The sequence below is a fragment of the Ovis aries genome, chromosome 17 (genome assembly GCF_016772045.2).
Source record: "Ovis aries strain OAR_USU_Benz2616 breed Rambouillet chromosome 17, ARS-UI_Ramb_v3.0, whole genome shotgun sequence".
Classification (NCBI taxonomy): domain Eukaryota; kingdom Metazoa; phylum Chordata; class Mammalia; order Artiodactyla; family Bovidae; genus Ovis; species Ovis aries.
In genome coordinates, this window is record NC_056070.1 from 67,644,738 (window position 1) to 67,672,485 (window position 27,748).

A 27,748-nucleotide genomic window follows, 5' to 3' on the forward strand; every position below is an offset into this window, starting at 1 on the left:
CATCAATTCTTTGGCGCTCTACCTTCTTCACAGTCCAACTCTCACATCCATACATGACCACAGGAAAAACCATAGCCTTGACTAGACAGAGCTTAGTTGGCAAGGTAATGTCTCTGCTTTTGAATATGCTATCTAGGTTGGTCATAACTTTTCTTCCAAGGAGTAAGCGTCTTTTAATTTCATGGCTGCAGTTACCATCTGCAGTGATTTTGGAGCCCCCAAAAATAAAGTCTGACACTGTTTCCCCATCTATTTCCAATGAAATGATGGGACCGGATGCCATGATCTTTGTTTTCTGAATGTTGAGCTTTAAGCCAACTTTTTCACTCTCCTCTTTCACTTTCATCAAGAGGCTTTTGAGTTCCTCTTCACTTTCTGCCATAAGGGTGGTGTCATCTGCATATCTGAGGTTATTGATATTTCTTCTGGCAATCTTGATTCCAGCTTGTGTTTCTTCCAGTCCAGCGTTTCTCATGATGTACTCTGCATAGAAGTTAAATAAGCAGGGTGACAATATACAGCCTTGACACACTCCTTTTCCTATTTGGAACCAGTCTGTTGTTCCATGTCCAGTTCTAACTGTTGCTTCCTGACCTGCATACAGATTTCTCAAGAGGCAGGTCAGGTGGTCTGATATTCCCATCTCTTTCAGAATTTTCCACAGTTTATTGTGATCCACACAGTCAAAGGCTTTGGCATAGTCAATCAAGCAGAAATAGATGTTTTTCTATAACTCTCTTGCTTTTTCCATGATCCAGCGGATGTTGGCAATTTGATCTCTGGTTCCTCTGCCTTTTCTAAAACCAGCTTGAACATCAGGAAGTCCATGGTTCACGTATTGCTGAAGCCTGGCTTGGATAATTTTGAGCATTACTTTACTAGCGTGTGAGATGAGTGCAATTGTGTGGTAGTTTGAGCATTCTTTGGCATTGCCTTTCTCACCTGCTGCTAAATTGTATTTTCATATTTTTTATTTTGCTTTATATGTGTATTTTAAATATACTTGACAATATATTTTTATATATTTTATACATTTAAATTTAATGTTATTCTTTTATTTTCTCTCATTGTGAGCATAGTTAATTTAACATCACTATAAATGCTTTGAAATCCTTGTTAACTCCAACATCTGAATTAGCTCAGGGTTAAGATAAGTTGACTAACTTTTCTCTTAAAAACTGAATTATATTTTTCTGGTTCTTTGTATGTCAGCATCAACGTTGTTTTTTTTTTTTTTTTTTTCAGTGCATTCAGGGTGTTGTGAAAGTTATGCTGTGAATTCTGTTACATTCCTCTGAAGGGTATTGACTTTCCTTTTTTTTTAAAGCAGGAAATTCACTTGATTGGATTCAAATGGAAATTCTTGTCTGAGAGGCAATTCAAACCTCAGTTCCATTTTACCTTTAGCTAGAATCTGTCCTGTGCATCTGCAGTTCAGAGGTGAGCCACAGACGGGGCAGTGTTTATCCACGGGCAGCGGCCACCCTGAGCACAGTCATCTGGTTCTTCAGACCAGAAGGCTGTCATGTTTTGTTGGAGTTCTAAGTGCCAAATATGGCTGCTGACTGCGGTCTTAGTGGTTAATGAAGTCGCTCAGTCGTGTCCAACTCTTTGCGACTGCATGGACTGTAGCCTACCAGATTCCTCTGTCCATGGGATTTTCCAGGCAACAGTCCTGGAATGGATTGCCATTTCCTTCTCCAGGGGATCTTCCCGACCCAGGGATGGAACCCGAGTCTCCCGCATTGTAGATAGACGTTTTACCATCTGAGCCACCAGGGAAGTCCACCTTAGGCTAAAAGCTGTAAAAACGGGACACACCCTCTATGCCATTCATTTCTTCCATGGTGTGACTCCTCTCCAGAATCTGTTTGCTCTGTTCGCTCTCTGTACCGTCGGGTACTTGGTCTTTTTCTTCCCCATGAGTTTAGCTGCTGTGCGTGAGAAGCTGATTTCTGGCACCGGAAGCGGAACCGCTGCGAGTGCAGTGTCCGCTGCTGCCTGTGGCACCACACCCCTTCCCTCCACAGTGACTCCAATTCCCCATCCACACAAACGACACCGTCCAAGGCCCTTTCTACCACATGCCCCTGTGGTAGGGAGGCATCTGGACAGGTCCATGAGGAGGAGGAGACAAGACCAGCACGGCTGTGAGAAGGCTGAGTAACAACTGGGGCGGGGACTACACAGGAATGGGGCACTGAGCCTCCATCAAGGGAACTGCAGGACAGCCATGGTTCAGGAGGGATCTTGTGCCAGCAGGGAGCTTGTTGTCCTGGACTGCACAGAGACTGGGGTCCAGGAATCTGGTTTGGTGTCCTATTTTCAGCACACATTTGACAGGATATGAACCAGGAGAAGCATAGTTGGCAGGGCTGGAAATAAAGGACTGATGTGGTCTTATTACTTTTCCTGTGGATGAGAGAAGGGTGCAGGAGTGAGGCCACTTTAAACGTAGTTTGCAAGGCTGCTCCTCACAAGACTGGAGATGAAGGAGTGGAAGGAATGTACTCGAACTCCATGTCTGCGGGTTTGGTGTCTTGGGAGGCTCATGGTATCACTGACACACAAATCAGAGGGAAAAGGATGACTTCAGGCTTGGATGGAGTCTCTAAATAACCTCCTGGGCCCCTCGAACTTCAAACCTCTCTGATTCCATGTTTCCGAGTGCGGTTTTATGATCATGTAATGTTCTGAAGTTTATTTGTGTTACTTCGATGCCTTCATATTGAAGGTAACATCCTGAAAGCAGGAAGCAATCTTTAATATTCTATGGTATTTTAAATAGAGCTCGACAGTTGAATTTTTATCATCTTTTAATAACTGCTAGTAATCAAGACCCATATGCATTTGCTGGATTTTAAATAAATAAAATATCTGTGTTATGAAAATAATAATCGTTTATGCTCTGGCCATCCAATCTGGGGAGGCAGCACTTCTTGGCAGAAATAGGCACATACTGAATTTGAATTCCAGTTCTACCACTTTCAAGTTGCACATCCACTGGCAATTTACTCCCTCTCTCTGTGTCTCTGTTTCCTCAAGTGTAAAATAGGTGAACACCAGGCATTAAATGGCATACCTAAAGCACCAAGGACAATGCTGAAACAGAGGCGGGCTCAGAGACTGGTTACAGTGAGACAGCTTTCTTAGTATAGGTCTTTAATAAGCCCTCACAATATTGCTTGTTCCAGTATTTTATTGAAAGCAAGAGACAAAAGTATTTCTAAAATCATACCAGATTCCCTTATAAATCTGAATATACAGTAATGGAAATCAATTCCGCTAAAATCAGGCTTACAACACTGGACAGAAGCCTGGACGCAAAGGGAATCCTCTCACATCTAACTGCCACTGATCAGCAATAAGACAAAGAAAGGCACAGATTTTCTCTTCACCTCAGTTTTGTGAACTGTAAAGTGGAAATAATAATACTATAATACCTGCTCTTAGCTGTTTTTCTAGATTATAATAAGAGTAAAATGAGACATGGGATAAAAATATTTCAATGCTATATCATGTAAAATTAATATTTTATTGTTGAACAGGCCTAATTACACCCCTGCCCCAAATAACTTCATACTCTCAACATCAGCTCTATGTTCAGAATGAAGGTGGTAAAGTAGTTTTCCTATAACTATTGTGAAACACCTTCAGTGCCCTTAAGAAGCAAGAGGCAGACGTGTCAAAAGTAAACGGTGAGATTTTCTCTGGAAACGTACCCGAGAAACTGGAATACCGGCCAACTCCAAGGAGAATTAGGTCGTGAGAAAGCGAGATGGGAGAGAGACTGTCCACCATTGTCTCTCTGAACCCTTGAAGTTCATACCACTTACAAATACTACCGACTGGAAAACTAAAGAATGCAAATGGTGGGTGAATAGGAGGCACGTTTAAAGAGAGCTATCAATGCGTCATTTTGCTGCATTACACACAGGAATGTGCGGCCTTGTCTACTGCATCCAGAAACCAGCACCGCCTCTGGTATCCCAGCCAGGCCACCCCCCTCGTGCAGTGACTTGGCAGCAGCTGCTAAACCTCATGGGGCCAGCCAGGATGGACTCTGACCACACTGGGTATTTCCTTTCAGTGATTATGGACACACGTTCTCTTCCCAAAGTGGTATATGCAAGGGCAATTATGCTTCCCACCAAGACGAGATTCTTCCAAAGAAGGAAGTGAAAACCCGTGGATGCCGAAGAAAGCACTGGTTCCTCTGCCACAGCTCACAATCTACGTACTTAGCCTTCCACTGACTTAGTGTATGCTCTGAGGTCACTAAGAATCTGTGACCGAGGCGAGCTGACATTCTTTCCAGACTGCTCTGCCATATAACATTATTCTTCTTCATAAAATGATCAGGCCAACAGGGGTCAGGCATGCTAACTGTGATCATTTTTCATTTAAGAAAACACCCTATAAGGCCAAAATAATTTAAGAAAACATGTTTTCTCTGGTTAAACTGAGGGCCAGTGAGCTCCTTTGACAGTTGTGCTACAGTGTTTAAAGACAGTTCAAGCCTCCCAGCCTCGTCTGCCCTTCAGAAGAAGGAGACTATTTCTTCCTACTGTTTTTTATTTATTTTTACTGATACCATGACAAACATATTCAATTTTAATTCTAATAAAGAATAGGGTAAGAAGAGCATTCGGTACCATTTCATACTGCAGACTCAGGAATGTCTGTCACAGACTCAGACCCTGGCCCTGGGTTTAGAGAGAAGAGATTTTGGTTTGGACTATGCACAGCTAAAACCTTGCTTGTTCCCTGAATGTTTATCCCAGCTAGGTAATTTTCTGCCAACACAAAGACATTACTAGGAAATGCACATATTTTATACTTGACTTGTTCTTACAACATCTGCTGGAGCAAATCAGAATATTAATTTTCTGGTTTTCTCTAGAACTAGAAAGTGAGCCTCCTCCCTTCTATGTACAGTATTTCTTGGTTGAAGGCAGATGTTCAACATGACTTAACTGTCCAGCAGATTTTAAAACGGTTCGCTTTACTCCTAAAATAACAGACCATGTAGAATATTTAACCCAAGAGCCTCAGAGAGCACAGGGCAAAATGATCTTGAGTTTTCCTTGGACAAGTGGGACGGTGTGTGTCTCTCAAATGCAAACTTCCTGGCCTGGCTGTGGGGGGACCACAGCCACAGCCAGACAGCGTCTGGTCCCTTTGCACCTTTCCAGCCTGTTTCTAGGGGTGTTTGGGTCAAAGTTCTCCCTATACTTGACATTCCAACTGTGCTGCCCTCCCTGCCTCTCCCCTCTGGTGGCAGCTGCCTCACAGCCTGAGCCTCCGCTTGTGCTGCACACTCCAAATGGGGTTCACCCTGCCTTGCAGGCCTGGCAAAAACTCACTGCACCTCCTCCTCCAGGAAGCCTCTCCTGACTACACCCTCTTGGAGGCACAAGTGCTCCCGTGGCCTCTGTGAGCCTCTCCCACTTTTCTCATCAGTGACAGCAGCAACTGCATGAAGGCTTCTAATGTGCCCAGCTCTCTCCAACTGTTTTTCAGGTATTATCATTTTAGTGTTATAAAAACCCCATGAGATTAAACTGTCTGTCAAAGATCATACAGCTATAAGCAGCAAATCCAAACAGAATGCATTTGTTTTTTATCTTTCTCCTTTAGACTGAGAGCTCCTTACCACAGGAAAGCTGTTGGTTTCATCTCTGCAAGCCCAGTACCCAGCAGACAACCAGACGCACAGTACACATGTGACAAATACTCGCTGAATAAATGTCTCAGTGACTGGACTTCTCAGAGATGAGAGTGACTGCATTATCTGCTGTAATACGAAATACTGAAAATTCCAACTTGAAGAAAATAAAGATCTGAAAATGTAGGGAAAGGTAAGATGAATGCTAGACCTCTGTGAAACTTTCATCTGTGCTTTTGAGTGTCTTTATTCATGACACCCACATACCTACTGGCCTGTGAATGCCTAAGGACAGGAGAGTGTGAAGTTGCTCAGTCATGTCCGACAGGAACCATGTCTTTTCTTGGGGCCCAGTTTAGTAACTGGCCTTATGAGGATATTAAGCAAACAGCTGCTGAATGAATAAATGAATTTAAAAATTTCAAACTCTATTTGAAAGGCTTACTCAGAAAAATGCTTCTAACATCGTCCATACTGTATTGCAAACCCTTCACAGCCAGTCTTTTAACTAGAGTAGAACTGCACTAAGTGACATCCTATTTATTTATTACTTTCTCAGTAGCGCCACATAGCTTGCAGGGTCTTAGTTCCCAGATCAGGGATCGAACCTGTGCCCCTTTGCAGTGGAAATACAGAGTCATAATCATTAGACTGCCAGGGAATAACCTGCTGCCGGTCTCTTTTTCCACTCTGATTTAAGCAGCTTCAGATTTATTCTGGAACCCACATGCCCAAGCCATGTAGAAATTAAGTAGATCAGTTTATTTATATACTACTGACTGAAATTTAGTTCATCTGAAGGCTTTAGTGTGACACAGAGAATAATTCAGAACTTTATTATTACAGCTCAAATTCCATCTCTATAAATACTGACACCAGCCCCAGGCAATGCCCATCTGTCTCAAACACAGGAAAATTTCTACTACAGTGAGAGACTTGGCATGAGCCTTGGCATATCTAACAAAAGCTTATCCACAGTAAATACTTGCCTCTTGAGAGAGACAAATGGCTCCGTTGGAAAGAGCAGTAGATGGGAACCTGGAGGCCTGGGTCCAAGTTCCAACTTTATCCTTTAGCTGTGTGATCTTGGGTAAGTCAGTTTTAGAGGCTCAACTTCCTTGTCTCAAAAAGAGGGATCCTAACAGTTGTCTTACCTATCTCCAAGGGTTACTATAAAGATTAACTAAGGAATGAATATATGTGAAGATGCCTGGTAGACGTTATATAAAGTTCCCATATAGAACAGGTGGTATTATTATTATTATTGTCAGAGCTGATAGCTCATTGCATTCTTGGCTTGCACACACTTACTTCTCTCCTCTAGTCCCTGTGGATAAAGGGTTTAAACCTCTGAAGTCTCTATGTCCTTATAACTGTTTCTTTCTTTCAAATGAAGTCAAATATACAACAGATTCAACTCTGTTTCAAGGTTGAGCTAAAATCACCAAAGCGATTATTTAGGGAGAGTTCAGGGAATTGTATGTAAGATTAAACGATCACTTTAATGTTTGAATGGAAACTAGGTAAATTCTCAAGGACTGCTGAATTACTTCTTTCATGATATGGCTTGATATGTACTCTTTTCATTTCAAGAAATACCTTGGGTAATGAAGGATTTATTTTTTGAAGATATTCTTTAAGCCAAAGGACTTTTATTTCTCAATGAGAAACCATGATCCGTGCTCTCAAATTCACCTTAGTAAGACTGTTTAAATGCTGTGTTAGATTGCCCTGTGACAGAATATTTCTCTACTTTTTCATCTTGTATATTTTCCTTACACTGCTCTTTCCTTCATTTTACTGCTGAGACTGGAGAATACCCAGTTCTTGGAGACTCAATGGAAGTTGCCAGAAGGGGAGGAGACAACTGTACTAAATTCTCCAAAGGGACAGCAAAAGTCTGGAAAGGCACTGAATGAGTAATTTTCTGTCTTTTTCTCATCCTCAAACAAAATCATTTGAAAATGCAATTCTAGAGCCCCAGAAGGCATAGCACTCTTTGCTTCTGAGAAACCCTTTCTAAAGCCCACATCCAGTTCCACCATTTAACTAGCTGTGAACCCCTGACAATTCCTTGAGTAACTCTGAGTTTCTTTGGGCTTCCTGCTATGTAAAATAGGACTACAATCACCACCTCAGAGGACATCACAGTGAGTGAGTATGAACGTCTGTGTCTGGCACAAGGTAAGGGTCATGAAGGCCGTTTCTCTCTTCTTCCCTGAAAGAAGCAAGTTGAGAGGTTCTAATAGGGAATCAGAGTTAAAATATGAGTGTTAAACAGAGCCCCCAGGAAGGCATTTTACTTATCTTGGTTTGTTAATACCATACAGTAGTGTAAGATGAAATCAAAGCTGTACACATATACTGAAAAATCCTACCTGCCATGAGAAACTGAAATGCTTTGTATTTTACAGAACCTGGATTCTCTTGCCTATTTGACTCATTTTCAAAGATAAGTTAGACAAATAGCTTTTTTCCTCTTTGTAACTTTCTCCCATCTCTAATTCTCTATCCTTCTAAACTTAGCCATTTCCATCATTCAAAAATACCATAATCCTCATTCACTACAAGCTCTGGTGAGTTTTCTCTCCAGAACTTAAAAGTCAACACTGAACTAGAGTAGGAGGAAGCAGATTTAAAAAAACAAACAAACAAAAAAAACAGTAACACATTCAGTTCAGCTCAGTTGCTCAGTCATGTCTGACTCTTTGCAATCCCATGAATCGCAGCACACCAGGCCTCCCTGTCCATCACCAACTCCCGGAGTTGACCCAAACTCATGTCCATCGAGTCAGTGATACCATCCAGCCATCTCATCCTCTGTCGTCCCCTTCTCCTCCTGCCCTCAATCCCTCCCAGCATCAGGGTCTTTTCCAATGAGTCAACTCTTTGCATCAGGTGGCCAAAGTATTGGAGTTTCAACTTCAGCATCAGTCCTTCCAATGAACACCCAGGACTGATCTCCTTTAGGATGGACTGGTTGGATCTCCTTGTAGTCCAAGGGACTCTCAAGAGTCTTCTCCAATACATTAGCTTACGCTTAACCGAAAGAAAGTTTGTACACACACACACACACTCCCTCCCATCTTTCCCCCCACCCACACCCCCACTGCACTCTGGTATTAATTCAGTTTGCTCAATCTGTGTCCTTCTTTGGAAATTGTTTTCCTTGTATGTAGCCAGATCAACTCTAGCATTGAAGGGAAACTTTCCTAGCTTCAGCAATAACAAAACTTAACATAACTGGAGTGGGTAGCCTTTCCCTTGCCAGGGGATCTTCCCAACCCAGGGATCAAATCCAGTTCTCCCGCATTGCAGAGGGATTCTTTACCTGCTGAGCCACAAGGGAAGCCCATGAATGTAACTATGAACTGACAATGTTTGTATTGGGGAAAGAAAGGTAGGCCTACTTCATTTAGTCATTCAATGACTATTTACTGAGAGTCAACCATGTTCCAGGTACTGTACTGATGGCAAACCACACAGACCCAATCCTCACACTCGATGGACTTCTAGTCCAGTGAGACAGAGAGACACTACAAAATGAACTCCATACAATAAACAATACTATGATCAGAATACCCAACAATGAAACATACAAGGTGCTGAGATAGAAGGAAACAGTGAAAACCCAACACTGAAACAGGCTAGACCTAACAAACAGCTTTGTGGAAAAACCCCAAAGAGACGTCTTCATTCTCTGCAGGGATGTGGCACCAAGTCTGGGGTGGCTGGTCTAAGGAAAGGAAATCAATGTTGTGTATCACTCTGTCTTTCCATTTAATCTTCTCAAGAGAGGCCGTCTCCAATCCTGAGCTGATAATCAATACGTGACGCCTGCACTGTCAGCCCCATCGGCCTAAACCAGGTCATGTGCACATTAACTTACAGTCAGATCTGCAAGTTATCCCCACCCCATGGTTCTATCCTTTCATGGATGACATGTGTCCATCCAACTTCAAGTTTTAGGTGGAAACATCCACTGTTGCTTGATCCACCTGTGAGGCTGGAGATGAGGACACAGAAAAGGCACTGGAGCCAGTAAGAGCGGCAGGCTCACAAGAGGCCCTGGAGTGGAGGCAGGGAGGGGACGAGGGCAGGACAGCTATGCGGCTGACTCCAGAGATGGGAAGGGATGCCATCCCTCCTAAAAGCAAGATGCTTTTAGAAGGGATGCCAGAACAAAGTGTTGTTTCTTGATGTCTCTAACAGGGGATGAGCAGCACACACAGGAATAAAGGAAGAGACAGTTTACAATGATACCTTTGTCTCCATCAGACAGTGTGTTTTTGGAGGTGACAGATCCTTAAATCATTCTGCTTCTCCTTGCTTATTAGCGCTGACTCCTCACTGTATTAGCATAAAGCCATCAAAAGCCAGGAAAGAACATCTCGTTACTTTTGAAGCCTTAACAAGTTTAATGTGTTACTAAGACTCAGAGGAGTTTCATGCGCTGGCCTAGGGGCCAAGTTTTGTAATGTGGATGTAAGTTCAAGGTTTGCACTAATTATCTGATTTAAGTCCACCTCTTTGACTGTTGAAAATTGTGCTTTCATGGTACTTCATGGGGGTGGAAGTGGGAAGAATAGACCAGAGCAATATGGGAAATAACTATGAAACATGTTCCCACCTGTGTCATGCTTTGCCACATCAAGGATGCCATACTGACCTCATGGTCAAAAAAGGAGTCCTCCTAGCCCCCAGGAGTTCTCTCCCTCCTTTCCTTACCCACTCATCCAGTGAACACTCACTGAGGGCCTCTTAGGTAGCAGGCACCGTTAAGAGCTGGGACTGTAGAGATAAGACACAGTCACTAGACCTGGCCACTGTCCAGCCATTCAGGGACAATACTATTGGGACTGAGCCAGTCTGTCCTATTTAATTTTAGCTACCCAATGAGTATACATCAGACTTCTATGTATCACATGCCCACACTTTTCTAAATCCTGATGGTAGGTAAAGAAGGGGGGAAAGCATGGGTGGTCAGCTCCCAGCAGGTATCCCCTACTTTGTCCTCTCTCCTTAATACCCTCTGCCCTACTCTGACTTCAATCCACCTGTGTAAGCAAATCCTGCCTTCAATGTGTGCTTAAGACTTCCAGGAAAAGCAATGCCCCAGGGATTAGGACTCCAGGGGATCCCACGCTGGCAGAAGAAGAAAGTAAATGCAAACCCAGGAGAATGTGCACGATCTGGAGGTGGTAGGGGGCGGTAGTGGCAGGGGGTGGGGGAACCTGACCCCTGTTGGAACAGAGGGTTGACTCCAGGCGCTGGAGTGAGACAAGCCATATGGAACAATGGGGCCTGCTGACCCAGTCACTCCAGGTGCTCCTCAGCTGCCAGCATTCTCTGTGGGTTATGATGTGTGTGGGAGCCATCAGATGACAGTGGAGCTTTGGGGAAACTCCTCAGGCAGCAGAGGGCCAAGGGAACTGAAGCAGGAGAAGGAGGCAGGAGGCAGGGAGGCCAGGCTGGTCACCCAGACGTATTCTTATAAGAGCCAGCCCAGGGTGGGAAAACCGGAAATACAGGTGAACCTGATTGGGTACCATGTGAGAAGAGGTTTGACTTTGGATGTGGGAAGCCTGAGGTCATTTCCATGGGACCTGCTTGTATACAGGGGTAAGGTCAAGCCTAGAAATCAAGTGAGACACTGGGCAAGCATGCACATCTGTGTTCCTGAGGAAGACGACCTTTCCAAGGGGAAGTCCAATAACCAGATGTGAGCATGGGGAAATGCCTGTAGTTTCAGAGCAAGAGGAAGATGAGAAGCCGTCAGAGGAGATGGAGAAGGGCTTGCAGAGCTTGGCTCACACCAGGGTACGTGCTGCGTTGAGGGGGAGAGAGAGAAGCAGAAAGTGGTCCACGTCAGATACTGAAGGGAATAGAAGCAGGAAGCCTGAACAAAGATCATCATGTCTCTGCCCATCTGCAGGGGCTCTGCGGGTGGGAGTCTGAGCTCCTGTTCAGCACACGATCACACAGGAGAGACTCCTGTCCTGTCCATGTCCCACTGCACACATGTCTTGCTTTAGATGCGAGCAAGCGGTGAGCCTGATGGTTTTGCTTGGCTTCCTGTGATCCTGGCTTCTGCTCTGAGAAGAGTGCTGTCTGGTCACAGAAAAAATGAGACACAGACACCTAAGCCCAATAGGCTGGCTAAAGCAGAACCACCCTGGTGGACCCACAGACCCAGAGTAAGGAACATGTCTGTGGTACATGTCTCTGAAATGTCGAGGTGCTCCATGCATTATCAGAGGCAAACCCCACCAGCACAGTGTGAGCTGTGGTCTGACAGCCAAGTGTGCTCCTCTAAGGACGGCACCTCTTCAGGGCCTCCTTACCACTGTGCTCAAACCATTAAAGTACAAATGAGATGAAAACAATACCTATTTTAGCCATTCCAAAGAGGAACTTGGTGGCTACATTGAGGTTATTTTCCCAAAGCAAGATAAGTCAAGAGTTATATATTAAATGTCTTAAATATTGATTGTTAGATAAAGCTGCACAGAATCAATCAGAAAGAAAAGACCAGGGAATTTCACTGGGGCAAAGGGCAGGATATACAAAGTCAAAGATATTGAGATTTGATTAGTTCAAAGAATTTTTACAAAATTGGTTATGGCAACAGCCAGCCAAGGCTGAGGTGGGCCTGAGAGGGAAGCACTGACTGGACTGGTCAGTGGATTTGCCTTGCCCCTCTCCTCTAGCCCTTGTTCTAACAGAAATGCCACTCCAAGCTTTGGGAACATGAACAGAGGATGAGATGAGACATAAAAGAAGTGTCTGGTGTCCAGCACTGCCCCTGCCTGGGCCCCAGGACACCTACCAGAGTTGCCCTTGCCCTGTGGCCCCTGGTCCAGGGAAGTCCAGGCCTTTCACAGCTCCAGGCCCAGGGACCCCACACTGGCACGATGACTGGCACAAATAGTGTGCCTTGCATCACTGCTGTCGCTTTTTTGTCCTTAGGCTGATTCTACTATTCACCAGATTATCCCTCCTATGAATAATGGGAAAACCCATATTGAGCAATTTCAAGAATTCTGCTTTTAGAAAATTGCATGAGAAATACAAGAGGAGATTCAATTTAGGCTATTTCAAAGGTCATACAAAAAGACCAACTACACTTATCCTTCTTGCTAAGCTGCTGACTTACGCTAAGAAGCTTACCAGAGCCTTCTGTACTCATTTTGTATTCAGCCTTCTGGAAGGAATCCAAATTCAGGAATCCGGGGCATAAGACCAGAATCTACAGCATGTTCCACTCATTTCTGCAGCTGTGTCTCTTCAAGTGCTCTAATCCCTAACCTGGCATCATGTTGTTTTTATTTTCCCCCCTCAGATGTAGCTGAGCCTGTGTGAGTCACCTCAGAGATAAAGCCTGCCCTTTGGAATGAATCTTGTCACGAGAGGACATAAGAGATTCAGCTAGGTAAGCCCACCCTATCAGAAAGGGAGCTTGACTTCAGATCTTACAGGAAAGAGGCGAGCCTCTGAAGGCAGCAGCTGAGCACTGGGACGTAGGGACGACATTTCCTGCAACACAGGACAGGGGTCCTCCTCTTGCAATGACCACTCACCAGCTGAAGGCCTGGGCCCTTCCCTTTCTCCAGGCCCCGCAGGTGAGGGACTTCCTCTGCGGGTGAGGGACTTCCTCTGCTAAGAGTGACCTCTCAGCCTCATGCTTCAGCTGGTGCTGTTGCTGCTAAGTTGCGTCAGTCGTGTCCGACTCTCTGTGACCCCATAGATGGAAGCCCAACAGACTCCTCTGTCCCTGGGATTCTCCAGTGGGTTGTCATTTCCTTCTCCAATGCATGAAAGTGAAAAGTGAAAGTGAAGTCGCTCAGTCGTCTCCGACTCTTAGCGACCCCATGGACTGTAGCCTACCAGGCTTCTCTGTCCATGGGATTCTCCAGGCAAGAGTACTGGAGTGGGGTGCCATTGCCTTCTCCGAGATGCTTCAGGCCTAGCTCAAATGTCACCTCTGAGGAAGCCTCCTGAACCACTGCCTTGACCCCTGGGGGGCAAAATGAGGCAAGGTCTTTTTCTGGTTTAGACCTTTACCATAGTGTTTCACATATGGCGGATTAATAATTTACACATTTGTTGCATGCTCCACACTGGCAGCTACTGTAAGGCCAAGAATTCTGGCTATTATTCATGCATGCATTTCCAAGCTCAGGATCAGCTCTGGCACAAACTGGGTTACATGCTCATAAAATATTTTCAAAATGGCACTGCCCTAATTTAGAAAGAAATTGGAAACTCTTTACGGGATAAAATAAATGTCCCCAAATATTATATCCACTTTTACTTCATAGAATTCTGGGAAAAAATTTGGGATAAGAAAAAATATTTGATTCGTAAAATAAAACCTTACTAGTCTGGATTAATTGGGAGGTCAGCCTTAATTAGCAATTCGCCAGAATTAGAAAATATCATGAAGACAGCTTTAAACTTTCAAAGTGAAAGTCACTCAGTCATATCCGACTCTTTGCAACCCATGGACTATCAGTTCAGTTCAGTCGCTCAGTCGTGTCTGACTCTTTGCAACCTCATGAAGCACAGCATACCAGGCCTCCCTGTCCATCACCAACTCCTGGTGCCTACCCAAACTCATGTGCATTGAGTCGGTGATGCCATCCAACCATCTCATCCTCTGTTGTCCCCTTCTCCTCCTGCCCTCAATCTTTCCCAGCATCAGGGTCTTTTCAAATGAGTCAGCTCTTCACATCAGATGGCCAAAGTACTGGAGCTTCAGCTTCAACAATCAGTCCTTCCAATGAACACCCAGGATTCATCTCCTTTAGGATGGACTAGCTGGATCTCCTTGAAGTCCAATGGAGTCTCAAGAGTCTTCTCCAACACCACTGTTCATAAGCATCAATTCTTCTGCACTCAGCTTTCTTTATGGCCCAACTCTCACATCCATACATGACCACTGGAAAAACCACAGCCTTGACTAGACGGACCTTTGTTAACAAAGTAATGTCTCTGCTTTTTAGTATGCTATCTAGGTTGGTCATAACTTTCCTTATAAGGGGTAAGTGTCTTTTAATTTCATGGCTGCAGTCACCATCTGCAGTGATTTTGGAGCCCCCCAAAATAAAGTCAGCCACTGTTTCCACATCTATTTGCCATGAAGTGATGGGACCAGATACCATGATCTTAGTTTTCTGAATGCTGAGCTTTAAGCCAACTTTTTCACTCTCCTCTTTCACTTTCATCAAGAGGCTATAGAGTCCATGGAATTCTCCTGGCCAGAACTCTGGAGTGGGTAGCCTTTCTCTTCTCCAGGGCATCTTCCCAACTCAGGGATCGAACCAGGTCTCCCACACTGTGGGCAGACTCTTTACCATGTGAGCCACAAGAGAAGCCCTAAACTTTCAAAGGCTCACTGTAATTTAAAATAAGCCAATGATGAAGCAATGACCAGTGCATGGTTACTTGCTTAAAAGAACAGATATAAGTAGTTTAAATCAGTCTATCAAGTATCCGTTTCATCAGTTAAATATGTCCTAGTTGCAATCTTGCTTTTGCAATTTGCTTGTTTAAAAAGCTCTGGATTTTTTCCCCCTCTTTTAGCAGAGATGGGGGATGGGAATCTCTTTGGGACTGAGTTAATCATAAACTTTGGTTCATTGTTGATCCATGAGCAGCCTGTTTTCACATATTTATTCAGTAATTTTTAATAAAATCATAAGTACTCATAAACCCACCGCCCAAACAGCTAGAGAGCAATTTACAGCTAATCATCTGCTACCTCCCAAACAGCCCATCCCCCCCAACCCTCAGTCTGAGGCAAGTCCCACCCTCAAGCCCACGGCCATCACTCCATGCCTGTCCACTCCACACAGGTTTTACTGCCTCTACCTATATTCCGCTGGATCATAGAAAAAGCAAGAGAATTCCAGGAAAACATTTACTTCTGCTTCAGTGACTACACTAAAGCCTTTGTGTGGATCACAACAAACTGTGGAAAATTCTTCAAGAGATGAGAATACCAGACCACCTTACCTGCCTCCTGAGAAATCTGTATGCAGGTCAAGAAGCAACAGTTAGAACCAGACATGGAACAACGGACTGGTTCCAAACTGGGAAAGGAGCAGGTCAAGGCTGCATATTGTCATCCTGCTTATTTAACTTATATGCAGAGTACATCCGTGAAATGCCAGGCTGGATAAAGCACAAGCTGGACTCAAGATTGCAGGGAAAAATATCAATAACCTCAGATATGCAGATAACACCACACCTATGGCAGAAAGTGAAGAGGAACTAAAAAGCCTCTTGATGAAAGTGAAAGAGGAGAGTGAAAAAACTCAACATTCAAAAAACGAAGATCATGGCATCTGGTCCCATCGCTTCATGGCAAATAGATGGGGAATAATGGAAACAGCGACAGACTTTATTTTCTTGGGTTCCAAAATCACTGCAGATGGTGACTGAAGCCATGAAATTAAAAGATGCTTGCTCCTTGGAAGAAAAGCTATGCCAAACCTAGACAATGTATTAAAAAGCAGAGATATTACTTTGCTGACAAAGGTCCATCTAGTCAAAGCTATGGCTGTTTTTCCGGCAGTCATGTATGGATGTGAGAGCTGGACCATAAAGAAGGCTGAGCACCAAAGAAGTGATGCTTTTGAACCGTGGTGTTGGAGAAGACTCTTGAGAGTCCCTTGGACTGCAAGGAGATCCAACCAGTCTATCCTATAGGAAATCAGTCCTGAATATTCATTGGAAGGACTGATGCTAAATCTGAAACTCCAATACTCTGGCCACCTGACATGAAGAACTGACTCACTGGAAAAGACCCTGATGCTCAGAAAGACTGAAGGCACGAGGAGAAGGGGACGACAGAGGATGAGATGGTTGCATGGCATCATCAAGTTTGAGCAAGCTCTGGGAGTTGGTGATGGACAGGGAAGCCTGGCATGCTCACAAAGAGTCGGACATGACTGAGCAACTGAATTGACTGCTATATTCCTAAAAGCATATTTTGATTTCAGTTGCTTTAACTCTATCAATAAAGATGTCATGCTATAGTTAGTATTTTGGGGACCTACTTTTTTGCATAATATATCTCCAATTTGTTTAACTTATTTAATAAGAGGTTCACTATGACCCATCTCTTTTGTTTGCTGCCCAATATTCCATTTGGGGACTAACTGCAGCACTATTTACTCATCCATTCTCTTACCAATGGCCTGTACTTCCAGAATTTTGCTATTGTTTGCAGTGTGACTCTGACGATTCCCGTTCATGTACAAGATCCTCTCTTTGACATTATACATATATTATATTATGTGCCTGGGTCAAAGGGTAAGCAACTACTTGGCTCAGAAAGTGATGACAAACCATCTTCTGATGTGGTCATGCCAATCTACTTCCCCAAGCCACATATAAGATATCCTGTGGACCCACATCTCCTCCAGCACTTGGGACTGTCAGTCTTGTTAACATTTGTCCCTTGTTATCAGGCTAGAATCAACTAGAGGTATCAGCATTTATGAACTGGTGCACTCTAAATTAATCAGTGTTTTGAAATAAGAAAATACATTTGATTATAAAAATAACTTTCACTATAGAAAATTCAGAAATATAGAAAAGCACCAAAAGAAAAAAATAGTAGCAGCTATAGTGTATCAAGATTTCATATTCACTTACAGTAATGAAGGAATATTCACCCTATTACAAGGGCAGTCTACAACTGCAATTTATTTAAAGACCCTGAGGAAGACCAGACCAGATCTCCCACTGAACATGGCCCTGCTAGTATTCTAACCTGTCAGCTTAGCACCCTCAAAGTGCCACTGCACTGTCCCAGGTGCCCAGGAAGCAGCAAGGCTCTAGCTAAATATCAGAATTAAAAACTGAAGATGTGCTTTGAAATTCATAACATCTCCCTTATGGGAGGTTCATGTTCTATACAGTGGTTTCAATCTACGCCTCTTTTGATCTGGGAGGAAGGGAATGGAAGTTCTTATTAAACACTTAATAAAAGCAGTTCTTTTATTTTAAATCCATTTTCAGAAACTCCTTTGTAGCAATGTACTTCCTTTCAGCAGCAAGATGCCATTAAGGAGAACAAAAATGGCCTGCAGAATAACAAGGATATCACGGCCAGACTGTGGGTAATTGAATGAAGGTGTTCCCCCAGGCACGGAGACTCAGTTTCTAGGGGCACACTGTGTACTTTACATCCACTGGAAAAAGGGAATTGGTGAGCCAGCCTAACATGAGCAGAGGGGTCTGCTCACAGCACAGCTTCTGGTGACTAAATTTCAAATTCACTGATGTCCCACTCTGGGCCAGGCACTGTGTTAGTGAGAATTCAGAGAGAACACCACACCTGCTCTCCATGGCATCACCATCTCCTTGGGAAGACACAACCCGGGTGACTATGGAACAAGGAAGAATGAAGTAAGTGTAATTGTTAGCAACCATGGAGAATAGCAGAGACCTGAGTTAGATGTCCAGGGCTCTAAAGGGAGATGAGACTACCTACAGGAAAAGTAGAAGGACAAGCTTTTTGGCCAATCCAATATTTTTAGAATAGCTAAACCAATTTATATTCCTAGGGTATGAGACTGTCTACTATATCCACAGTTTAAAAATATTTACTCATTTTATAGATGAGAAATAATTTATCTGTCACTTGAAATGCTTTCTTGAAACTGTGAGGCCAGAAACCAGTCTCACAAAAACTCCATTTTAGTAAATTCAAACCATGCCAACAAAGTATTCAATTTTAATATCATAATTAAGAACCTGAGTTTGAGGTCACAAAAGATGAACGAATTTCTAATAAGACTAGTTCAAAGCAACAGGAAAGACCTCACTTCTGGGTGTTCAAACTGGGATTGAAGCTACTGAGGGCAGCCCCCCAGATTAATGCTGAGCATCAAGCCAGCCCACATCCTGGAGACCCCTGAGGATGCACCCTGATTTGTGAGCTTTCTGCCCCAGGCAGAGGGGAAAAGGTTAATGCAGGAAATAGAAGCAAGTCACAGTGTTTTCCTCTCTCCCTGCCATTGACGAATGGCTGACCTACAACCTCAAAGTCATTTTTCTAAATCAAAAGGCACCAGGAAGCAAACTTAGTCACCCTCCAGTATCTTGTAAAAGAACTGCTCAGGCACAAGCGTTTGGAGTTAAACTATGGTGTCCAACAACGGGGTGATGGGAAGTCAAAGGGTAACCCTCTCCTTCTCAGGATGAATTTCAACCTAGGTCCAGGAAAACTGAGATCAAGAGAAGGCTGTATGTTTGCACAGGCTGAGTCCTCTCAGTGGCTGGTGTGGACTGTGATGTCCTGGCTGCGGCAAGGGCGGTGCACACAGAAACCACCTCTGCACGCGTAGGGGTTCAGACGGCAGGTGCTGCACACCCGGGTCCCCTCATGATCTCATCTCAGTTCAAGCTCTGGAGTGTGGTCCTGCAAGCTTGAAAACCTCATGTTATAAATGTGCTCAAAGAATCTTGGCCTCATGGAGCTCACTTCCACCAACCAAGGTCATAGAGTTGTACAAATCAGAATGCCAGTTTGTTATGTACACTTTATATCTGCAAGTAGATGTCATGAGAAACCAAATGATAATCAGAAAGTCTGACAAAAAGCATCAGGGAGGCAGCATCACCTGAGAGGTCTCTCCACTGAGGGTCACTGCAGACCCTGTGCATCCTGCCCACGTGGCCTCCATCTAGTTTATTTCTCGTCATCCTTCTGTGCTCAGCTCAAACACACCTTCCTCAAGACTGCACCCCCCCACCCCCGCAACTCCCAGTGTGGGTTTCCCCATTGCTTACACATTTTCACTACCCCCTGCACTTTTGTTTAAGTGCTTACAGCAATTTTCATTAAAAGACCATATCTGCTCTATTTTTTTTTTTTTTCATTTCCCCTCAGAGCAGGAGCTATGCCTGCCACCTTGACCACTCTGCCGGATCTCCAGTGGATGCACCATGTAGTAGGCACTCAAATAAGTGTGGAAGGGCGGGAAGGAGGAGCGCATAATGACTGCCTGTCCACTACGATGAGAACAGCCTTCCGGCGGGACCTGGAGTCCTTTTGCCAAGATTCTCTCTCCCTTTGCACAAGATCAGAAATGGGCACGGCTGAAGTCTGCCCTACTTATGGTCCCTTTCCTGTGTTTCTACTGCTGACCAACCCTTCCCCCCTCATACTTGCTTTGGATATGCAATACCTTTGACTGGGTTACAGGTTAATCAGATTGGTCTAAGCACCTTTCTGTCTGCTAAAGCAGCTCTGTGTACCCTGGTCTAATCTATTTTACGGTCATTTATAGTTGAATCTCGGAGAGTAGCCTTACATCCAAGTTCAAGGGGTTCCCACTCTGTGAAGCCGCTGTGGTCGCCACCCCACATGCCAGCGTTAAGGACAAGGATGCTCCAAGATGCTCGGTGGCCGGGGAAGAAACAGAGCAGCAGGGAGCACATATGGCTGATGCCTGCTCATGCTTCCCACACACAGAAGCTAGAGATGACATTCTTACATGCTTCGGCTATTGTCTCAAGTATGATATTAATTTTGATAATTGAAAACAGAACCAGTACTGGCCTGGGAGTATGGCTGAGATTGAGATCGTTTTGATCCCAGCTCTGACACCACTCGCTGTCAGCAAATCCCATTCCATGCCGGCTTCCGTAAATAATGAGTTGGCCTTGATGACCAGCAGGGCCCCTTCCGGCCTTGACAGTCCATTTTCCAATGGTTACTTTCTGTCTAAGAGCTCATCTCAGACTTGATAAACACCCAAAGACCAACCCAGCTGCTGGCAATGACTACCATACACTCGGGAGTCTGAGTTAAGTCTCTAAAGAAATCACTGCCACATCTTAGGATTTTCATGATTACAAATGAAATCATTCAAGAGAAAAGCAGATGTCCCTGGGACCCGACACCAGCTCACACAGCAGATTCTCTAACACAGGTCTTTTCAACATTTGTTAATCACAGAACAGAGAACTGAGACGTCTGGGAAATCTGCCTATGACCCAACTCTCAGGGACTCTCTTCCTTCCATCTTCCCAGAAACAGGGTCCTTGTGGAAATTACTTTCTATATATAAAATATATTATATATATATATATATTTCTATATACAAAATAGTCAATTATGATTAAACATTTCCATGAGTATATAACTTCTACAATATTTGCAAAAAACAGCACTTTTTTTCCCTATCCTTGATATTGGAAGTTCAGTTTCTTCACCTCAGCCCCCCAACGCACAGATCCTGTCACTGGTGATAAATTCTCAAACAGGCGTTCAGTTGTAGTACAAACTCATTATGAATCTGTTTATAACCCAAAAAGCATCTCAATTTTAATTAGCTAATATGTTAAATTCAAAGTCATGTTTATGTTTAAACATTCTACAAACCCATCTTAGAAAATGGGCATGTCTGATGAGGCCCTTCCCTGTCTGAAAAGAAATGACTGAAAAGAATAAAGACATGCTTTCTGCTAAGGGGTTTGTACTCCAGAGACACATATTTGCTTCTACTGCAGCAACTGTGAATAGACTGAGCACAAGTGTGTGAATTTCAGAAGATTTCTTCAAGTAGGATGTTTATAAAAGAAGAAACAAACGAAAACCCTGGTATCTGAAGGCAAGCCCAGGAGCACCGCACTCCTTACCTCGAGTAGTAGGACTCCACGCCCAGGGCCTCCCGCACGCTGGCAATGTGCTGCTCCAGGGCCGAGCTCGTGGCTGTTGGAAGGGCTGTGCTGCTGCCCGTCTGGAGGTCACTGGAGTTTTCCACTGTGTTGTCTCCCAGGTAGTGTTCATGAAACTTCAGAATTCCTGAAATAAGACAGGCACAGCCAATGTTATACCTGCCTGGGGTATAAGGGGAAGGGAAGGTGGAGGGAGGGCAGGGGGCAACAAGGTCAAAGCTATGTGACCAAGAGGTCAAAGACGATGAGCATGCTGTCCTCCAAACCATGGGAAGAAATCCTAAAATCCTAGGTCTTTCAGAATTCTGGTCAGTACCATTTTTACAATTTCCACTATCAGGTTTGGTGCATGAAAACAGGGAATTCAAGACAGGGCTTTTGCTTTTGATGATATATATTCAGAAGCTCCGGGGCTGATGACTAGTTCACATATTTTAAAATAGATGCATCTCAGAAGCAGCAACCAGGGAAAGTTCCCTTTGAGAAATGGTGCATGAGCATGCCAAAGGTATATTCTTCCCAGGAGATGTACTCCTGACAAAAACTGTAACTAGCCAAATATAGACCTTTCGTTTCACAAAAGCAAAGCAAAATAAATACACAGCATTAAGGCCAGATAAAAACATTTTAAACCATCTTTAAATAAGACCAACTGGCCAATGGTCATTAATGGATTAAAGGAGCAAAAAACGATGGCTGTATGAAACCAAGGCAGTCTGCAGTGATTTTCTGGCAATAAACACAGGACATATTCTCAAATGGTAATGAGGTGTGTCAGCCCTAGAAAATGCTGGTCCTCTCTGATTGGATTAAAGCCCCAGTGAAAGCTGCAGAGTCTAATTAAGAGCAAAGAGAAACAGAAAGAGAAACAATAGGAGCCTCATTATACATGACTCATTATTACAGGGATTTGGATATGCCACCTGTCAAATCATGTCCCCACAACATAACCACCACGGAGAGAGAGAATGTGCTCGATGCCTCCATCATCAGCTGTATCCTCCTGAGTACCAGGGCCCTCCATGGGCTGGGATACAGAGATTCAGCCCACTGTGTCTGACACTCACCAAGTCACCACAGACATCACAACTCAAAACTGTTAGCATATAAAGGTCAGAGGCAAGAATGTTCTTTATGGGAAGCCTATGGAAATGTGGAATTAAGGGGGAAATTACAAAGAGTAATCCTGAGGCATGGAATGTATAGGCATTCTCAGAATGTAATTAGAACCCAAGAAACACCTCAGAGCTGTCATCCAGCAATCATTTTTTAAATTAAAGGGACAGAGAGGTAATCAAGAAAAGCTTGTCAGTTCGCCTTGGCAGTTGAACGTTCTGAAATTGGCTTAAAGATATCCAAGAAGCTCATTCTTCAAGATTCCCAATTATAAGATCCACTTCCCCAGTCAATAAACTCTAATTGGATCTGGTGTGTCTCCAACATGGTAAAACCATCAGCATTTTATTATGCAAAAAATATGGCCCTAACAGCTAATTAGTGGTTCTGTACTTAGCAAAGCTGTTAAAAGTCTGAACATTTAATCCTGATTTAATCAAAGGGGATTTTTATTTCTGAAACAGATTAACAAATGAACTGGTTAAAAATGGGTTTTGCTAAACTCAGACATTTCAAGCATGAGACTTCATTGATAAACTGTGATAGAGTTGCCATCACCATTTCAGTCTCTTTAACTGGACCACAACAAAGGGTCATAATTATTAAATCATATCTAGAAAGAACTCGTTAGGACTTACAGTTATCGCTTTATTAGCTAATGAACAACAGTTGCCTAAAAATAGGGCTGCTGGTGACATTAATCCTCCTGTTCTTAGTCTTCCTTGATAAATGCTTCCACATTCACCAGCGAGGAGCTGTGATTTCTTGGGGGAATGAATAAGCTGGGCTGTCTTATTAATTGAATGCCCCACCACCAGCTACCCACTGAGGCTGAGGTTTCGCTGAAAGCCAACATTAGCTCCTGGATCTGATCTATGGTAACGCATCTCTCCCACCTCTGTTCATTAGACTTTCACAGTCTGCTGTCTTAATTGCCCTGTTCCCAAGGAAAGAGGTCTTACCTGCCCCAGGAGCAAGCAGCCAGCTGTACAGGTAGCCCGCCGCCAGGGAGTAGTAAAGCACGAGTCCCCTCTGGCCGTTAACCATCTCTAAGATCTGATCGATAGTGACCGGGGAGTAGGGGTCAGAGTCCTGCTGCCCTGTTTGCCGTTCCACCAGGAGATCTGCAAACGCCCTTGTCCGTCCTCTTTCTGCCACAGCCAGAGCTTCATCATGATGGCCTAGGAGACAAAGGGATAGGCTGGGAGTCCACAGGGAGTGTGCTTATCAGATAGGGCCACCAGGTCCAGCGAGCCCGGCAGGCGGAAGCCCCACGGCCTCAGCACCAACACGCGGCAGACTCTTAGACTGTCGAGTGCGCCCCTGCCCCGGGGCCGCATGCAGGGGCCACTCTTCTCAAAGCCCCAGGTTCAGATCCTGCACTCCTCAAAGCTGCCGGGCGTCCCTGTCTGACAGCCACCTCAGGAGCGCTGCTTGTGGCATCCATCCTCACTTGCCACTCTCCTTCCTCACCCCAAGTTGCTCCAGGCCTCCTGGCTTCTGACCCCGTCCCCTGGCTCACTGGACCTGATGTTCTGCTCTCTGGCTACCCTCTCACTTTCCTGCTCAGCTTGGTTCTGATTTGGTCATGACAGTTGATCCCTCTGGACATGGTCATCTTTCTGTTTCTCCTCAATGCAGCTCCTCTGTGCATCACATTGACCAGCCCCGTTTCCACATCTCCCACCAAATTATACCTCTGTGTCCTTACACATGCTGGTCCATCTGCTGGAGTGCCTTTTCCTCCGTCACTTGAAACAAGGGCTCCTGACAGCTGTCCTGCCTATCTCAATGACTAAATGAGCCCCTACACGTGGAGATGCCTAGTAGGCAGCATTCAAAGCACGGTGTATATATAAGCGACATTATAATCGCTGGGAGTTTATACCTTATTCCATTCTGGGGTCCCATACACTTGCTTCTTATCTCTTCTAGTTCCCACAGGCAAAGGGTTCAAACCTCTGAGGTCTCTAATTCTTTGAAATCGCTTCTCTCTTTCCAGTTTTTCCTCAGCCTTTTGATCCAACCTCTAAACCCACTTTGTCTAAAAAACTAGTCTGTAATCTAGTGTAAAAGCTACTGCACAAAAATGAAAGCATGAAAGATGCACCAACATCCTTTCAAGTGAAGATTGTCAGAAGAAACACAATGCAGAGGGTTTACTTGCAATCGCAAACGTACAAACAGAAGAGCTGCTAGAACGAAGGTCACAGAGAGAGTGGGCAGAGGCTGGAGGCCAGACGCCACAGCTCCAACAGCACTGAGAGGACGCCGCTTCCTGCAGTCCGTGCAGCAGCAGATAAGCGGGGATTTGCATGTGTGCATGCAAATGTCTCCTCTTACTCTATTAAGTTATTAACTGGAACAGCAGGGACGATTTCTGTACACACTGGAAAATTGGCCCCAAAGTGCTAGACAGACTGAACATTGTGATTATAACAGATAATAAACTGTAATCCCAGGCAATAAGCACAGTTAAAAGACACATTTTTTAAGGGGAAGTTTGAGTATTCATATATATATATAAAGCAAAGGACAGGTTATTGGTGAGGCCTTAACAACCAACTTCAAAGACATTGTTAATTCCAATGGACACCTACTTAACCCAACTTCTGGGCTGCGGAAAATGGTCTGCAGAGATAGGCAGGCCTGAGGAGAAGCAGAGCTGGAATCAGGTGACTGCCACAATTAAGCCAGGTAAGGGTAGGGGGTGCTGCCCCAATGCAACGTGGCACACCAGCCCGGGAGAGTTGTCACTGACAGTGTCGTGGCCACGGGGCAGACAGTACACATATTTACTAGACAGCAGCATTAAAGGATGTGTGGCAATGAACCAGGGAAGATGCCAGTGACTTCTCAGGGCCTGCCCCCATGTACCGATGGGCAGCGAGAATACCTGCCTCAGGCACCCTGTCTCCAGGACACCTCCTCTGGCTCCTGGGTCTGCCTGCCAAGCCTCTTTGTTTCCACAACCAAATCAGACCCTCCTGGACCCCCAACTTCCATCTGCTGATGAACTAAGAGCTTCCAGAGGTCAGGAGCCAGGCCTTCTTGACCAGCACGCAGCACAACATTTGTTGGATGTATGAACGAATTTTCAAAGGCTAGGTTGTGGTTGTGGCTTCAGTTCTGCCATGACAACAAATTGTATTTCATCACGGTGCTCACTAAGCGACTCAGACACGGGGTGCATGCTCGGGATAGAAACCCCACTGCTCGCTCTCACCGAGGCTGACAAGCACTCGCTGCAAGGCCTGGTAGGAGGACGTCTGCAGGTCGAAGAGGGAGAGCTTGTAGTCCGTGCTCAGCTGCGCCTCGTGTCGGATTGTCTCAAACAAGGCTGATGCCCGGTAGAGCTGCAAGGGGGGAAAGAGAACATTATCCATCTTCCAGAAACTACGGGCCAGCCGTTCCCTGACTAGAGACCACTGCTGCTCACATCTTGGTATACTGTGGGAAATGTTTTCAGAGTCTCCATTTCCAGACCTGAAAAGGCATCAGTTGGATCATACTTGGTAAATTACAGTTTGTATAATCAATTTTTGATAGACAAGGGGATCTAAAAGACAGGGGTAATAGACTCTTAGTCTGAAAGTTGCAAAAAAAGATCAGCTATTAATGCAATCAAGTCCTGATTTTGATTAAAACAAACAAAAAGCCTCTGCTCTTGTCATCAAGCCACTGTAATTCACCACCCCACACCTCCCAGTGCAGAAGGGCTGGGGTGGGGGGTGGGGAGGGGGTGAGCCGTGAGGACAGCTGTGCTCTCAGGAGGAGGAGGGGGCTTTGTGCAGGCTGTTCTGAAGCAGATGTTGCTCTGCACAGCTGTGTCCACGCACATGAATGCCCCAACACCAGACACACAACGCCCCTAAGGAGACACTGTCCTGCTGCTCTCTTGGCTTTTCTGTCAGTGGGACCAGGAGCCTTTTCTCTGATACTTACAGGCGGGAACAGTATCAACGTTTAAATTCATGCAAAGGTAAAGAATAGAATTCTAAGACTAAGGGACTGAGACCAGGAAAGAGGAACGTACGCCCGACCCTGCCACGAATTTGCTGGGGGACTTTCAGCAAGACTCAGAGCCTCGGCTTCTTCTCTATAAAGGGATGGTTATCACTCTAGCTCACAGGGTTTTTGAGGAATACACTCAGTCAGTGAAAGTACTTTGAAAACTATAAATCACTGTATCAATAAAAACTTTAATATCTGAAACCAGAAAACCAGAGGATTAATTCTTTAAATTGTAAAATGTCATAAGTTCAGGCACATCATGTCCTCAATCCCAGGAGCACCTCAGATGGGAGCCTGGATTCACCAATCCTGGGCCCCTTTGCTAGCACAGCACCCTCCACGGTAAGGGCTGCCTCAGCGGCTGAGCGCTTGATTTTCAAAGCCATCTCACAACTCCTGCAACGCAACAGAGGGATCTTTGACCACTGAGACCACTCCAAGGATCTTTCTAATTTCCAGAGCCAGCCTAAGAGGAGATTTCTCTTCAACTGTTGGTTGAACATATGCAGAAACATGAACTCTGTGTGTGTGTGTGTGTGTGTGTGTGAGAGAGAGAGAGAGAGAGAGAGGAGAGAGAGGGAGGGAGAAGGGAAAGAGGCATCTACTGATATAATTACAAACCTACAAAGACAGTAAATCCAATAATTATGAATTCTTGGATTACTTCTGTCAAAAAATGTATGTAATGTCATATTAAGGTTTTATGAGGAACAGCAGCACATAATACAAGAATTCAAAGAAATTATTGAGAAATCAAACAGGTGGACAAGTCTTTACTATGGTTCAACATGTCTAGGCTGAAACAGGCTAGATATCTTGCATGTCAACCCAAGAGCACAAGTCAACACCTTCTGACAAATGCCATCACTGCTAGGACAGTAATCTCAAGATCTTCCACGTTTCTAGAAGCGAAATCTACTCAGAAAAGGGTTCTCCTGCTCACCTGATGTTGGGCCTCCTCCAGATTCCCGCTCGCCCAGAGGGAGAGGCCAAGACCATGGCGAATTTTGGCTTCATCTTCTCTTCGGCCTAGCTGCTCTGCTAACCTTAAACCTGAATTCAGAGAGAGAAATTTTGAGGACGATAGAAGACAGACAATTCCACCCTGTCAAGGAGTTCTAAAGGGTAATTCTGCCTCAGGTGGATATAAAGATTGTCAGCAACCCAGCGAGATAAAATGCAGGACAAGAGCAGACTCAGCCAAGGCAGAGTAAGCATTCTTATCAAATTCTGTGTTAGTAGCGACCTTTC

The 27,748-nt window shown here is 44.6% G+C and overlaps 1 protein-coding gene across 3 annotated transcripts in view; it reads right to left on the reverse strand.

Moving 5' to 3' along the window:
* The window catches only part of TTC28 (tetratricopeptide repeat domain 28), a 568,766-nt gene that overhangs the window by 64,364 nt on the left and 476,654 nt on the right, over positions 1–27,748 (reverse strand). For all 3 annotated transcript variants that reach the window (XM_027956682.2, XM_015101419.3, XM_027956683.2), the window contains 4 exons: positions 27,441–27,550; positions 25,710–25,839; positions 23,446–23,664; positions 21,329–21,494 (listed from right to left, as the gene is read on the reverse strand). In XM_027956682.2, the coding sequence (XP_027812483.2) occupies positions 21,329–21,494; positions 23,446–23,664; positions 25,710–25,839; positions 27,441–27,550 (625 nt within the window). The remainder of the gene's footprint in view (positions 1–21,328; positions 21,495–23,445; positions 23,665–25,709; positions 25,840–27,440; positions 27,551–27,748) is intronic.